Source organism: Mustela erminea, chromosome 10 (genome assembly GCF_009829155.1).
Source record: "Mustela erminea isolate mMusErm1 chromosome 10, mMusErm1.Pri, whole genome shotgun sequence".
Lineage (NCBI taxonomy): Eukaryota > Metazoa > Chordata > Mammalia > Carnivora > Mustelidae > Mustela > Mustela erminea.
The window spans coordinates 109,429,283-109,444,525 of NC_045623.1; the positions used below are offsets into that span (position 1 = coordinate 109,429,283).

The window sequence follows — 15,243 nt, forward strand, 5'->3', positions numbered from 1 at the left end:
AAAAAGCTCATAAAATGATTTTGGAACGTTTGTGGCCAGGTGGCTTCCACTCAGTGCTTTTGAGGCGGCTGATCCGGGCGAACAGAGGTTCGGTCACGCTCCTGCCAGGCCCCTGGGTGCGGCTGCCCGTGAGGGACGCGCGTAGTGGCGGGGAGGCCCGCAGGGGCGCGGGGGCCGAGGGTCTGGAGCGTGGCGCGGAGGTGAGACCCCTGGGAAGTGCTGGCCGGAGAGGGAAGATCTGAGGACCAGCCCCTAGGGCAGGGGCTGTGGGGAGAGCCCCCTCCGCGCTGGGCTGGCTGTGGGCGAACAGCAGAGGCGGCCAGGGGACCTGGAGTCTCACCGAGCCTGTGGTCAGGGCCTGGGAGGGCCTGAGAGCCTGGGGACGGGACGGGGCTGTTGGTGGCGGTCCCGCCAGACCTGGATTTGTCCCAGACCCTTTCTGGAGGTCAGCCGTGCCCAGTGCTTGTCCAGCATGTGGGGACAGAGGACACTGAGCTGTGAGGGGTTTAACAGACTGAGGATCCCTCACCTCACATGCCTCTGAGCTGCCGCCTCCAGCCCCTGCCCCTGCCCCCTCCGTGCTGGGCATCCCCTCAGGACCCCTGAGCTGTGGGCTGTGGCGCCTCAGTGGGTCTGCTCGGGCCTTGGAGGGCCCTGCTCAGGTGGGGGCTCCAGCCTGGTGGGCAGAGGAGTGCCTTGAGCTGCCCTCATGACCCGCCCTTGCCACAGGGATCCGCTTCCAAGCAGCGTGGGGTGGGGCCGCTGTAGCGGAAGGCGGCGCGGCGACACCTGTACCAGGTGCCCGGCAGATGAGAAAGACTTCAGAAGGGCTGGGAGTGTGTGGTGGGAGGGGGTCCCCACCGTGGCCGGGCCCACGTGGGTGAGTTGGCAGGGGCGTGGGTGACGTGGTTGTCTGTGCTTGGCGGGTCAGCGTGAACAGGGCCTGGTTCGTGGGCCAGGTGGGGAGGGCCCCGGGGCAGCGGGGACCCGAACTGCCAGAGGGTAGGCAGTGCCCACGTGGCCCCCAGAGAAGGAGAGGGGCACACTGGCGGGGGCGCTGCCCACCGGATGCCCAAGTGAGCTCAACCTCAGAAGCTACAGTGCGTCAAAAGAACAAAGGTTTTTGTCCCCCTCTGTGGAAGACAGGGGCACGCACAGGCACGTACACCAGGCTGCCTGGCGCCCCGACCCCCTCCCCTGGGGGCCCCCTGGCTGCTGGCAGAGGCTGCCTCTCCGTCCGCCCCCGCTGTTGTGGGCGGTGGCCCCGTCCGTGGCAGCCTTGCCCTGCTCCGTGGAGGAATTTCCCACAGGTGGGCCGCGGGCTCCGCTTCCTCACCTGCCGTCGGGGAGTCAGGGAGGGGGATTTCCAGCCTCTCCCCGAAACTTCGCCAATTAACTAGTGTATGGTTAATTTCATCTCAAGGTTAGGGTTTGAAGGGTTCAAAAAAACCGACCCAGGGTAGCTTCCCCTGCTTCCAGGGCACCCAGTGATGTCCGAGCCGCGCGCGAGTGTTCTTTCCTCTCTCCACGCCACAGCCCTGCACGCGGCCCTCCGCGCCTGCCCTGGAACCACCTGGGGCTGTGTCCGAGGGTGCCATGCGCTCCAGGGGGCCATCCGGTGGGTCATCCTGTCCCATTGTGGTCTCCACTGTCCCATTGGTGCTGTGGGGACACCCCAAGCCCAGCGTGGGTGTGGGGTGGGATGGGCTGGGCTGGCCTGGCCACCGGGGAGGACACAGAGCCAGACTGGGCTGCGGGCGCCCCCACAGGAGCAGCCGCACACGTGCCACACGTGGCACAGGTTCACACGTGCTCGCGGCATACTTCGTACCCAGGACGCAGAGCAGGTGCTGTCCTAACAGAACACCGGGGACGACCGTCTCCCTGTCCTGGGGCCGGACTTCTGAGAGCACGTGTGGGCAGGGCTGTACCTGTGCATCGTCCTCACGCAGTCTCCTGCTGCGCTGTCCTGGGGTCTCCCCCAGACGGAAGCCAGCCTTTGGGATCTGGACTCCCCCCCACCCCCGGCCCCACCACCCTGTCTAAACTTGACCAGCAGCCCAGAGGCCCCACCTGCAAACAGCCACATGGGAGGTCAGGGTTTCAACACGTGAATCTGGGGACACCTGTTGCGCTCAGACACGCTGCGCGCAGCACAGCCCTGCCTCGCACTCATGTGCTTGCCACGTCCGCCGACACCCCTGCCGCGCTGCCCACACTCTCACGCTCGCCCCCTCTGAGCTGGTTTTGGACGCCTGGGCCAGGGACTGTGCTCTGGAGTTCGGGGCTGCTCTCCCCTTGAGTTGGTGCCCTATGGAGGGTCCAGATGGTGTGAGGCCTGTCTCCTGATGCAGGGTGCTACCTCAGTTTACCCGTGTGCTCTGTGCACCCCTTTGCTGAGGGGTGAGGATTGCCGTGAGTGTAGACTTTTGTCGGCGGGGTGGGTGGTTGCAGGAGCAGACACCTGCTCCCAAGGGGTCCGACCTGCCCTCCACAGGGAAAGCGGGCGCCCAGAGGGAGCGAGCCTTTGGAGGGGTCGGCTGGCCAGAGCAGGAGGCTTACCCGTGTGCCCAGCCGAAGGGGCGCCATGCCCCCGGTGAGGTGGGGCGAGGGGGCGTCTGGTGTGGACGGTGGATGCGGACTAGATGTGCTGGCCCCGCCAGGGGTCTGGCGGCTGCAGGTCCTCACTTTGGCCCCAGGTCTGCAAGCCGGGTCGGCGCCCCACTGCCCGCTGACTGAGCCGCAGGTTAGTGGGCGTATTTGAGGCGAGGAGGGCCCAGGGCAGGAGAGAAGCCCGCAGCCTGGAGGGTTGCTGCCAAACTAGCCGCCTTCTTGCCAGCAGCCCAGGTCAGGGGTCCCCAGCCCTTCCTGGGCCTCCTTTCTCCTGGTCCCTCCTCCTCTCTCCCTCCCCACCCCTCCCCCGCAGCCCTTATAGCCACATCCTGCAAGGAAAAACCCCAGACTCCTGCACCGCCCTGCGATGAATCCTCGTCTCCTCGTGCAGGCTCGGCGGCCCCCCTCAGCCCTCCTGCTCTTCGGGCTCGTGCTGGGTGCTGCGGCCCGGCTCACCTGCGTGGGGGACGCCTACCCCAAAGACGGCAGGTGCTGTCAGGACTGCCCACCAGGTGAGCGGCCCGGCCACAGAGCTGGGAGGGCGCCCGGGGGGGCCCTGGGACAGGAGGGTGGGGTCCTAGGCACGGGACACACAGGGGGATGGGGGTGGGGGAGAGGGGAACAAGCAGATGGGGTCCCGGGACACGGGGGTCATGGGCTAGCGGACCCAGGCCGGCGGAGTGGGGGACCGGCAGCCAGGCCCAGGGCCGTGGGCCGCCAGGACTGAGGCTGGGGATGCGGAGCCGCACTGAGGCCGGCCTGCCTCCCGCTGCAGGCTATGGGATGGAGAGACGCTGCAGCGGAGGCCAGGACACCGAGTGCCACCCTTGTCGGTCTGGCTTCTACAATGAGGCTACGAACTATGAGCCCTGCAAACCCTGTACCCAGTGCAATCAGAGTGAGCGTCACCCGGACCCGGATCCCAGACCCCCGAGCGAGTCCCTTGCGCCCCGCCCAGGCGCTCCCAGGAGGTCCCCATAGCCACAGAGACAAACCCCAAACCACAGTGGGGCCTGCTGCACCATGGGGGCCCCCTCGGAGCCCCTCCTTCCTCCCAGGGAGGGGGGTGCTGAGGCCACGAGGAATCAGGCAGGAGCACGTGCCTGCCGGCTGGCCGTGACAAGCAACCAGAGCGGGATCCGAGCGCCACCGAGGGTCCTGCTGTGGGCCCGATGGGGGGTTGAAGGGAGGCCGAAGCCACCCTGGGTGGGCCTCCCACGGGCCACGTAGCCAGAAGGAACGTGGCATCCAGGGACTGGAGAGAGCCCGGAGCCCCGCGAGCCCCGCACGGCGGCGAGGGGGCTGCTGGTCCGGGAGCCCTCGGCCCCCGTCCTCCAGCCTGCGCAGCAGCCCGCGGCTCTGCCGACCGTGGCTGCCTCCCCTGACCCCCCCCAGGAAGTGGGAGCGAACCGAAGCAGAGATGCACGCCCACGCAGGACACGGTCTGCGGCTGCAAGCCAGGCACCGAGCCCCAGGACGGCTTCAAGCGTGGCGTCGGTGAGCCCGGGGGTGGCGGCGGGCAGCGTGTGCACGAGAGGGCAGGGTCTGCGTGCCTGCGGGGGGTCCTTGGGGCTGGCAAGGAAGCCTGTCGTCCACATCACCTGCTGTCACTTGCCACTGTACCCCCCAGCCCCACAGGTCAGACCGAGTTCCTTTCCCCCAACAAACAGGCCAGGCCAAGAAAGACGGGGGGCCCGGGTCAGGGCCAGTGGGTGGGATGTGGGCCGGGAGGCGGTTCTGGAGGCTGTGGTGGGGGAGCGCCCAGCCCTACAGGACTAGCTCCCAGCAGCAGCTGCGTCCAGGTCCCCGAGGCGGCGGTGAGGAGACCGTCCTGCTGTCTTTGTTGCAGACTGTGCCCCGTGCCCACCGGGGCACTTCTCCCCAGGGGACGACCAGGCCTGCAAGCCCTGGACCAAGTGAGTGGCCTGGGAGGCCCCTGTCCCCTGGCCCCTCGTGACTCCTGGCCCCACCATGCTGCCCACTGCCTCAGCCCTGGGCCAACCTGGGTGCCGGGTTGGGGTGAGGAGTGTATGCCTCTGTCCCAGGCCCTGGGAGACCGTGAGAGCCGCATCCACAGCCGGGGCCTCCACGGAGGGCAGGAGGAGAGCAGTGTGGGCAGCACAGCGCGGGGACATGGGCAATGAGAGTGTGGGGCAGGGGTCCCTGAGGGCTGTGGGGCTTGGGCAGGTCCTTGGCCTGTCCCCTGGCTAGGAGTGGGATGCTGCCTGACAGGACCCAGGGGGGCTCTGATGGCCACTGCTCCCCACACGTCCCTGGTCCTGCCTCATTCTGGGTCCTTCTGGGAGGAGTTGGCTGGGGGTCGGAGGCTCCGGCCTGAACAGTACCCCTGCCTTTGTCAGCTGTACCCTGAAAGGAAAGCGTACGGTGCGGCCAGCCAGTCAAAGCTCAGATGCTGTCTGTGAGAACAGGAGCCCCCCGGCCACGCTGCCATGGGAGACCCAGGGCCCCCCAGCCTGGCCCCCCACCACCCAGCCCACCACAGCCTGGGCCAGGGCCTCTCAGGAGCCCTTCACGCCCCCTACAGAGCCCCCCAGGGGTAAGGGGGGTGCCTGGCCTCCCCCCAGCAGGGCAAGGAAAAGGGGGGTAGGGAGGGGGGATGGGGGTGCCCTCTGCCCTCCTGGAGGCCCTCTGGGGCTGTACCCCTTGCTCCAGTGGACCCCACCCCAGCAGGCCCTGCCTCCCTGCAGGCCCCCAGCTGGCTGCTGTCCTGGGCCTGGGCCTGGGCCTCCTTGCTCCCGTGGCGGCCGCGCTGGCGCTGCTTCTGCACCACAGAGCCTGGCGGCTGCCCCCCAGTGAGTACCCCGTGTGACCCCGGCCCCGAAGGCCTCCCACACATGGGGGCTGTGACCTCCCCCACCTCCTGCCTCTGCTCCTTCCCCTCCCCAGGTGGAAATAGCTTCCGGACCCCTATCCAGGAGGAGCACTCCGACGCCAACTCCGCCCTGGCCAAGATCTGAGCCAAGACTGGAGCAGCTAGTGCTCCCCCCACCGGCTGGCAGCCCCCAGGGCCTGCTAGACATGGAGGGGCTTTGGGGTGCCCCCACGCGCAGGCCGCCGTGTCCCATAACCCCCCCACCCCGCACCGTTTTAGGTGCTCCTGGCCTGCGCCCAGGGCTCTGCTACGTATGCCGTGCATACTCCCCGCCCAGGGTGGCCCCCCAATAAATGACATTGGCGAACCATCTCCGACTGGCTGCCCGCGGGCTGAGTGCCACACAGCCATGGTGGGAGTGCCGGGGCCAGACCCACTCTGGCGGGGGGGCCTCTCCAGCCGCGGCAGGGGTATGGGACCCCCTCAGAGACCCTGGCATCCCTGTCCTCACCCCTTCTCTGAGCACGTCCCGGCTTCAGACGGGGGGGCGGGCAGGCCACATACATGTCCTGGGGGACCCAATGACCCCGCGGCTTGTTGGCGGCATCCAGGAGCCGCTTCTCCGAGCCCCGCACCTGGGTGGACAGGCCCTAGGCTCCCCCGGCGAGCCCACAGCTTCCAGCACTGATGGGAGCAGGTCAGAGTCCGGAGACCCCAAAGGGGATGTTTGAGGACAGCCCTTCAGGTCTCTGTCTGTCCTTGCAGAGCAGAGAGCTCAAGAGCCATTCTTTTTCGAGACCTCTCAGATCCCATGCCTGCCAGACCTGCGTGTATGTCGTGGGTAGTGAGTGGGGAAGCTTGGGTGTCGCTGCTTTGGGAAAGTGGAGATTTCCAATCAAGCTGAGCTGCAGTTGGCCCTGGGGGTGAATGCTGAAAAACCCCGATGCCGATGCCCATCGACAGTAGAGTCCCACGGACAAGGACTTGTCCGTGACCATGGTGCCCCTCCTGCTGGGTTGCCAGGCCAGATGGTGAGCGTCCGCAGCTGCTGGGTGACCTGAAGCCAGAGGCACTGCGGCCAGCGCAAGACTCTGGCCCTGATGTCGGCCGAGCCCTGGCCACCAGCCCTCCTTGTTTCCTGGGCCATCTTTGTCCCCAGGGTCACCCCAGAGGCCCGTCCAATGTGTCTTCAAACCTCTGAGCCCTCTGCCCCGGAGCCTGGACGCTGCCAGGGGAGGACAGAGAGCCGTCCCATGCTCAGGCCCACTGAGTTCCCCGTGTTCTGGGGGGAACGCAGCAGTGGACAAAACAACGTGAGCTGTACCCTCAGCGCAGGCGGCAAACCCGCACCCTTGATCTGGGGACAGTGGTCACCAGCATAGTGTGGAGGCTGCAGAGAAGTGCTAGGGGACCTGGTAGAGGGGCAGGGTCGGGGCAGGGTCGGGGTCAGATCCTGCACCTGAGGCCTCCCCACCACACCTCCAGCTCTTCCCTCAGCCAGGACACCCTCCGCTCACCTGGCAGCTCCACACCTGCCGTGGGCCAGATTCATCTTCTCTCTGCTTCTACACCAGCCCTAAGCACTCTCCAGCCCCTCCCCCCACCTGTCTGCTGAAAACCCTCACACTGTCTCCGCCCCAGGCCTGGGCTTCGGGCCCTGCCCGGCGTCTGTCCGCTGTCCCCCTCTGCGCCCCCACCCCGTCCCCACCCGGCCCTGCTGTTGGGTCCCCTTCTCCAGGCCCCACGCGCCTCTGGTTCTGCCCGGCCTCCGTGAGGGGCCGTCTGCTAACAGGAACAGGGGAAGCGTGTGAGCCGGGAAGAGCTGATAGTGCAGAAGTGCGGTGAGCGGCCTAGGGCCCGGGAAAACACAGCAGATAAAGATCGCCGCTCCCCTGGCTGCCCGGCGCTGGAGGCTCTCCTAGTCCCCAGAGCCTGTGGCTGGGTCGGTGGGGGTGGGGTGGGGCTTCCGGAGGGGCTGGGGCAAGAAAGATGCAGGCACTGACGCTGGGCTGACGTCACTCCTGCCTTCCGAGGGGCCTTGCTCAGAAGCCGCTATCTCTGTGGGCATTGAACGTGGGCTGTTTGCTTTGTGTGCAGCTGTGGGCGGCAGCCACGGAGGAATCTTCCTCTCCTGCCCGCCCACGGGCCCTTCCCGTGGACTTTTTCTGCACGGAGCTCCTCCTGCCCAGCTGTTTCCAGAAGCTTCTAACCGTGTCCCCGCTTCCAGAAGGAGCAGCTGACCCATGGCACAGTCTGACAAGCATCATTTGTAGGGTATCGATCATGTGTTCCTGGGCCACAGTATATCGCGAACTTACCAGAATTGGGGTGACCCTGTACTGCCCCAGACCTGACCCCTCAGGTCTTTGAAGTGAGCAGCGGATGAAGGTCTAGAACTGCGGGTTCTGGGTGTGGATTCCCGCTCTGTCCCCGCGCTCAGACCCATCTCCTGGAGTGGGAGATCCCAGGGCTCCGCGGAGCCTCGGGCAGCCTGGAGCCACAGCCCACCCGAGAGCCTCCTCACTTCCCTGCACCCCCAGGTTTGCCCCCTGCGGAGGAGCCGTGCATCCTGGGACCCGGCGAGCTGAGTCACCCATGGCTAATTCCTGTCCATTCCCTCAGGAAAGGAACAGCTGCCCATCAGGCCGGGTGGCAGCTGCAGGCCTCAGAGACCAGTACCTCCAGCCCAGAGCCGTAAGCACGGTCCCACTCCTGAGACCCGGGCCCCAGGGAGGCGCACGGGAGGAGGCAGGGCCCCAGAAGCCCTCTGTGCCGCACGGGGAAGCTGAGGCGGCGGGGGATGGGACAGTCTCACGGTGAGTTGCAGGCACAGAAAATTGGCTCAGGGGCTGGCCCTCCACTGCCCCGGGATGACCAGATTCGTCTGGAGAGGTCTGGGTGGGAACCAGCCCAGCAGTCTGTGCCGGGACCTGAGCAGACCACCTGGAGGTTTAGTCAATGCCCAGACCTCTCCTTACTAGCGGCCTGTCCCGAGATCTGAGGAGGTCCTTGGGTTGGGAGGTGAGGGGTGGCTCCTGAGAGCTGTAAGCTGTGAGTGTGTTTGTGTGAGTGTGCGTGTGCGCGAGTGTGTGTGTGTGTGAGTGTGCATGTGTGTGTGTGTGTGTGTGTGTGCATGTGTGAGGGTGTGTGAGGGTGTGTGTGTGTGTGACCTGGAGCCTGGTCAGACCTTGTTGGCCAAGTGGGGGTGTGTGTCCTGATCCCCAGAAAGTAAGGGGAGCATTGTCCCCATCCCTGGAAATGGGGGGCCTCTTGGTGTGGGGTAGGACCATGATGTTCTGGGGTCTGTAGGGTTCGCAGAGGACAGGTAGTTGGAGATCTTTAAAAGCCCTTGGGGCTCTCCTGAGGAAGTTGGGGCAGGGGTAGGGGACACAGCCAGACACGGAGGGGACACAGCGAGGGAAGCGTCCCCAGCCAGACTGTCCTCCCGGGGGTCCCTGCACCAGCACACCCGTGGCCACTACCCACCGCAGGGCGCCGTCTGCACTTAGCACCTGCAGCTCCCGGGGCCCTCCCTTCAACCTGATGGGCTGCAGGTTTAGAACAGAAAACATTTCTGACCTGCTCCCTTCCAGTCCAGCCCGACGAGGCCGCCGGTGCAAGCTATGTTCAGGGTCTACCCCCCCACACACATTTGGGGGCATATTCAGCTTCCGGGTAGGAATTCCTGGACCAGAGGGCAGGGACATGTAGGAACCCCCAGGTGACCACCCCTGCGCGGGCCGCACACAGTCTCCTGGGGGCCCCCACCCCCTGTGGTTGTGCGCTGCCGCCGGCAGAGACCGGCGGGCTCCCCTGACTTAGAAAACGATCCTTCTACTGAGAGCAGCTCTGGGTTCCCATCCAGCCTGAGGGGCAGCCGCCGAGATTTCCCGCGTGCCCCTGCCCCCGTCCCCCTGCCGCCTGGCCCTTTGTTCCAGCGGCCGCGGGGCTCCGACGGGCTCCAGGGCCCGGGTCTACTGAGGGTCCCACACGGCTGTGCCTTCTGCGGTTTGGACAAAGCTCCAGCCACACGTCACCGCTGCGGTCACACGGAGCCGTCGCTGCGACCCCCGGTGCTCCGCCCGCCCGTTGAATCGGGGGTTGCGGGGGGTCACGGGGGGTCGGATGCGAACCGTTTCTCCCCGCTCCCGGCATCTGGGCCTGGGGGCGGGGTCTGGGCGTGCCCAGATGGGGGCGGGGCGGGCCCCATCCCCTAAAGTCTCCCGGCTCCGTCTCGCCATGGGTGCCATGGAGGCGAGGGGCGCGCGCGCGGCCCTGTGCGGCGTCACGCTGCTCTGCGCCCTGGGCCTGGGCCAGCGCCCCGCCGGGGGTCTGAGCTGCGGCCCCGAGCGCCTACTGCGTGGAACCGGGACGGACGCGCGCTGCTGTCGCCGGTGCGCCCAGGGTAAGGCGCGCGGGGAGCCTGTCTCGGAGCGCAGCAGCGCCGCGCCCTCTCCCTGTGCTCGGACCCGGCCTCCACGGCGTGGCGGGCAGATGTTCTGGGTCCGGAGCCCACGGACCCTGGGCAATGGGTGAGGGGCGTGTAGCAGAGGGGAGCTCAGCTCGGGCCAGGGGCCATGTGGGGAGCCAGGGGTTAGGGGGTGAGAACCTTCCCCAAGGAGAGTCTTGGGTCCCAAGGCGGAGGAAAGCTGTCCCAGCTCTTACTGGGCGGCTTCTGCCCCTCAGGCCAGCACAAGTTCTGCCCCACCTCTGCCTCGGACCTGCCTCTATGGGTGAGGGGCGAGGGGCATGTGCCCTCCTGGGGACAAATACTGCAGGGAAAACACCCAGAGTGTCGCCCTCCTGCAGCCTGGGGGTTGAGAAGGGGGATCTCTGAGGGTCTCAGTCTCAGTGCGGCAGGCGGGGACAGGCAGGAGGAAAGGGGGAGAGGGAGTAGGTCCCCCAGGCGGCCCCCTTGCCCAGCAGGGACATGTTCTGGTCACATGCCAAGTCACAACCACCCTGGGTGGGAGCAGCTTCAAGGCAGTGGGGGACACAGCCAGGTCACAGGGGTGCCTGTGGGGGAGGCAGACAGCAGGACCCCACTGGGGTGCTGGCTCCCAGACAGGAGCCCTCTGACCTCTAAGGGTGACTAAAGGTGGAGGTGTGGATGGCCCATTCCCTCTGGGGGGCCCTGGTGGGGTGGTGGGGGGAGTCCTGAGGAGGGAGGGGCTTGGCCCAGCTGCTGAGAGGGCTGGCTTTTCTCAGGCTCAGCGGAGCCCTGCTCTGAGGCGGACTGCACGTGTGTGGAGCCCGGGTTCCACTGCGGGGACCCCCAGTGCACCAGCTGCAAGCATCACGCCTGCCCGCCGGGCCAGGAGGTGCGGCCCCATGGTGAGTCGGCGGCAGCTGCGGCCTGAGCGGGTTGGGGGTCTGACCGGGGCCCAGCCAGAGCTCAGGGCGGTGGGTGTGTGGCGAGCGCCACAAGGGTGTGGAAGGAAGTGCCTGTGTGTGGCGGGTACGTGCGTGGCCTCTGGGCAGGCAGGCTCCGGCAGCTCCGTGGCAAAGCCCAGGTGGGTGCGGCCGTTGGCTGCCTGTCGTCTGGACCCAGATGGGGTCCTGGCACCCCCGCGGCTGCAGCGAGTCCTGCCCTCTCTTCACAGGCTTCCTGTGCAGCTCCAGGGCATTCCTCAGGGCTGGTTGGGGGAGTCCTGGGGGTGTCCAGGGGCCGTCTGGCCAGTCCTCCCTGTACCCTGTATGTTAGTGTGGGGACACGCCCGCCCCTTCTTGCCCTGTCTGGGGGGCAACCTTTTCCTGGAAGCAGCAGCTCAGATTCTCCTGGGGCCTGTTTACCTGCTGGGAGGGGCCTGGTGTAGCCTGAGGGCCCTCGGGAGGTAGGGTGGGGCACAAGCGTCACCTTCTCTCTCCGGGACCCTCACTGGCCGCTTGCCCTCCCGGCTGCTGGACCAAGTGTAAGGCCTGGCCCGATTCTGGCCTGGTTTCTACTTCTGCGCCTTCTGGGCTCCCTTACCTCCAGCCTCCAGTGGACAGGCCCCTGCACTTCCCGCCTCTCCCAGATCCCCAGGGACCCCCACCAGCTCAGGGTCACAGCCTTGGGGTCCCCCCAAGTCTGCCTCGCCCACAGATGGTTGCCCTGGAATGGGGCACACCTGAGCCCTGATTTTGGGCCTCAGTCTCGCAGGCGTCAGAGACCTGTTGGACCCAGGCCCCAGAGGGGCCAAGGAGGGACCCTGTCTCACCTACCCCAGCAAACCCCAGCGGTCTGTCTGTCTCCAGGGAACTTCGATTTCGGCTTTGAGTGTGTCGATTGTGCCACAGGGACCTTCTCTGGAGGCCAGGAGGGTCGCTGCAGACCCTGGTCAGAGTGAGTGCTGGTGGGGCCTTCAGGTGGCTGGCCAGTTCCTGAGGGAGGGGCCTCTCCTGTCCTTCCTGGTGACCCGCCTCCCACTCGGAGGACAGCAGCCACGTGGAAGTCCCGCTCGGGTGGGCGAGGGCTGATGGAGGGCTCTTCTGTGTGTCCCAGCTGTTCCCAGTTTGGGCACCCCCCCGTGTTTCCCGGGAACAAGACACACAATGCCGTGTGTAGCCTGGGGCTGCCGCCCGCCGAGACGCACCACACGCTGGCCATCGCCCTCCTCTCCGTGACCGCCTGCGTCCTGGTCCTGAGTGCGGCCCAGCTGGGCTTGCACGTCTGGCAGCTGAGACGGCAGCGCGTGTGGCCCCCAGGTCTGTTGTGCCCCTGGGGTGGGAGAGGTGGGTGCCTGGCCTGCCCGCTGACCGCAGCCGCTCTGCAGAGACCCAGCTGCTCCTGGAGGCACCGCCGCCCGCCGAGGACGCCTGCAGCTGCCAGCTCCCTGAGGAGGAGCGGGGGGAGCCGCTGCCCGAGGACAAGGGCCTGAGGCACCTGTGGGTGTGAGGCTGGCTGTCCTCCGAAGGCCGACCCGGAGTCGGACCCTCCTAGGACACGTCCCAGGGCTGGCCCGTGGGAACAAGGGCTCTGCACTCCACTGTGGGGCCCCAGCTCTGGGCCCGGCCCTGCTCCCCTCGATGGTGGAAGTGGGTGGGGGGTGGTGTCAGTGACCAGTCCCCCAGACCATGCAGAAGAGGCAGCAGCTGTGGCCAGACCCCATGGGGCGTACAGCCGCAGCCGTGGCTGCTTCCCTCCCTTGCTGGCCCTGTTGGGGTTGTGATGTCTGTGGGCCCCTGGCTTCCAGGACAGGAGGCTGGGCCCGGTGCAGGACTGGGCTGCAGGCAGTGCTCAATAAACACTTGTCCAGCGACTTGAGTGGCCGTGTTCTGGGGTGGGCAGCGCAGGGAGACAAGGCCCCTACCAGTACCCCCCCCCACCCCGGCCGGCTCCTTCCAGCCGAGGCGGGGCCGGGGGTGGGGCAGAAGTCAGGGCCATTCTAGTCCGGGCCCAAGCGCTCAGCAGGGACCCTGGAAGGCTTCCTGGAGGAAGGCAACATGATGGACACGTGTCCTGTGTGCCTTTTTGCTGCCCTGTCCAAACCCCCCTCCCTGGCAGTCTGCCTGGCGTCTGGGACAGTTGGATTCTGTGCTCTGTGCTGGTCACACAGTCTGCTGGCTCCTGGGAGGGGTCTGTCCCTGTGTCATTCTGGCCCCAAGTCCAGGACGAGGCCAGTTTCTCCAGGCAAGTCTTCCTGGTCAGGAGGGCAGCCTCTGCGGTCCCTGCCTTTGGCCCCCACCCTCTAGGCCAGACCTGCTGCTCGCCCCCACCACCTCCCGAGTCGCTCTAGGCTCCTGCCCATCGCAGCTGAGCCGTGTCCTCCAGCCTCCGCGCGGACCTGGCACCTGCAGCTTGATAAGGGCTTCTTGGCACTGCTGTCCAGGGTGTGGAAGGCCGGTGGGGGCTGGTCTTGACAGCAGGCCTGTCAGGCACCAGCACGTGCCCACGGTCCCAGAGCTGCAGCGCCCCCACACCCCCCTTCCTGCCTGCCTGCCTGCCTCCCAGGAGGGCCCCCTGACTCACTGGCCCTCAGCCCCACTCAGTCCCGGTGGGCCGCAAGGAGGCGGTGGAGAGAGCTGCGTGTCTTATGCCCAGGCTCGCGACCCCCACCCCTCCCCACCTCGGCACAGTGTGGCCTCTCCACCCCTGGAAGGAGGGGTGCTGACGGTGCCTTCCTGAATTCACTCACATGGGAAACCTTCTCTCCGCGCCCGCTGGCTCCCAGGCTCCCGGCACGCCCACAGAGCCCACGTTCCAGGTGAGGGTCCGGGCGAATTAGCTAATAAATGAGAAAGCGCAGGTCGACTGGCCGGGTGTCAGGGGACCGTGGGAGACACCATGCTGTGTTCCGGGGGCCCCAGCAGACTGCTCTGGGACCTGCTGGTCACGCCCCTGGCCCCTCTTCTGTCTCCAGGCTAGGTCTCCGCCTGCCAACCCCTGTCCCCCCTGCTTTAGGGGGCCAGCTCTCCTCTGGGCTTCTCTTGTCACCTGGGTCACTTGATGGTCCCACCCCCACCGGTGGGGCACATGGATCCTCAGGGCTTCCTGGACCCTCCACAGGGGCTCCCCAGTCCTAGCTCAGCGGTCCCGGTGGTGGTGGGGGCTGGGGGTGGGGGCTGGTGTGGGGAGAGTCGGGTCGTCTGCAGTCACAGATCTTCCTCAGACGACACTCCGGCCTGTACACACCCAGGTCCTGCGAGACCTATCTGCCGGCTGACTCAGCGTGGAAACTCCCCATGGGGGGGTCCCGTGTGGGACGACAGCACCCCACCGTCAGCACGGGGGCGGCACCAGGCAGGCTGGGAGATTCCAAGGCCCAGGTGGAGAACGGGGCCGAGGCTGGACGCGGCCAGCGGCCAGAGAGGGGAGGGAGGGAGACTGGGGGGGGGGGGCGGGGGGGCAGGAGGGCTCAGGGGAACCCTCGCGGAGGCTGGATGGGTCCCTACTCTTTACCCCCCATGCCCCTCCCAGAGACGCCCCCTCTCCTTCAACCCAGCTCCATCTGCCCACCCTGCTCCTGCCCTCCTCAGAGCCCCCAGAACCCCCAGAACCCCATGACTTGCAAGCTTGTGTGGGCCCCAAGGGCCCCCCAGCTCCGTGGACATGGAACAGGGAGGGAGTGCATGGAGAGACTTGGTCTCTGTGATTTATAGAACGACTGTTGGGTGAAGAGGGTCTGTGCAGGGGCGCCTGGGTGGCTCAGTGGGTTAAAGCCTCTGCCTTCGACTCAGGTCACGATCCCGGGGTCCTGGGATCGAACCCCACACCGGGCTCCGCTCTGCTCAGCAGGGAGCCTGCTTCCCCCCACCCTCTCTGTCTGCTTCTCTGCCTATTTGTGATCTCTGTCAAATAAAGAAAATCTTTAAAAAAAGAAAAAAAGAGTCTGTGCAGGGCCCCGGGGGCTCAGGGGCTGGAGAGTCAAGTGGAGACCCCAGGGCAAGGGCGGGCAGAGGCTGCCCCTGGGGGTTTTAGGTAGGTGAGGCCTGAGCAAGTCTATCCAGGCTCTGGGGGACGGAACTGTGGGTGGGCGACGGGGAGGGGCAGAGCCTGGGACAGTGGGGGGAAGGGTGGGGACCAGCGCTGAGGTAAGGGGCTGCTGAGAGGCTCCTGCCCCCTCCTACTCAGCCCAGCTTCCTGGGGTCGGGGCAGGTATGTGCCCAGGCAGACCACCTGTCCTCCTGGGTCACTGAGCCCCGAGAGGGACCCCCACCATATGACTCTGCCCAGGCCAGCTCCAGGCCCCGCTCTGCTTCTCCTGAAAACCCCCACCGCCCAGGACCCGCTCTCCAGCTGTTCCGGAAAACCACAGCTCCTCCCCGGGGGGAGCAGTCCACGGTGTGTTCAACCTCAGATAAGGGCCTGAAGGCCG

At 66.8% G+C, this 15,243-nt stretch overlaps 2 protein-coding genes across 4 annotated transcripts; both read left to right on the forward strand.

Annotated features, from left to right (window-relative positions):
* Window position 1: 1 nt before the first annotated feature.
* TNFRSF4 (TNF receptor superfamily member 4) lies at window positions 2-7,084 on the forward strand. 2 transcript variants are annotated; one of them, XR_004289902.1, is made up of 9 exons: window positions 2-200; window positions 3,005-3,125; window positions 3,389-3,511; window positions 4,009-4,110; window positions 4,463-4,529; window positions 4,974-5,170; window positions 5,322-5,426; window positions 5,521-6,477; window positions 6,606-7,084. XR_004289902.1 is itself a non-coding variant. In XM_032361621.1 (8 exons), exons 1-8 carry the CDS (start codon window positions 15-17, stop codon window positions 5,589-5,591), a joined length of 972 nt encoding a protein of 323 aa, XP_032217512.1. In that variant the 5' UTR covers window positions 2-14; the 3' UTR covers window positions 5,592-7,084. The 2 variants fall into 2 exon arrangements, 1 of the variants encoding a protein (XP_032217512.1); XM_032361621.1 differs by having other exon boundaries at window positions 5,521-7,084.
* Window positions 7,085-8,562: 1,478 nt separating this feature from the next.
* Window positions 8,563-14,235, forward strand: TNFRSF18 (TNF receptor superfamily member 18). Of its 2 annotated transcripts, none has more exons than XM_032361622.1 (5): window positions 8,563-9,851; window positions 10,661-10,780; window positions 11,684-11,771; window positions 11,931-12,133; window positions 12,202-14,235. In XM_032361622.1, exons 1-5 carry the CDS (start codon window positions 9,572-9,574, stop codon window positions 12,321-12,323), a joined length of 813 nt encoding a protein of 270 aa, XP_032217513.1. In that variant the 5' UTR covers window positions 8,563-9,571; the 3' UTR covers window positions 12,324-14,235. The 2 variants fall into 2 exon arrangements, with proteins under 2 accessions (XP_032217513.1, XP_032217514.1); XM_032361623.1 differs by having other exon boundaries at window positions 10,664-10,780.
* Window positions 14,236-15,243: the final 1,008 nt, after the last annotated feature.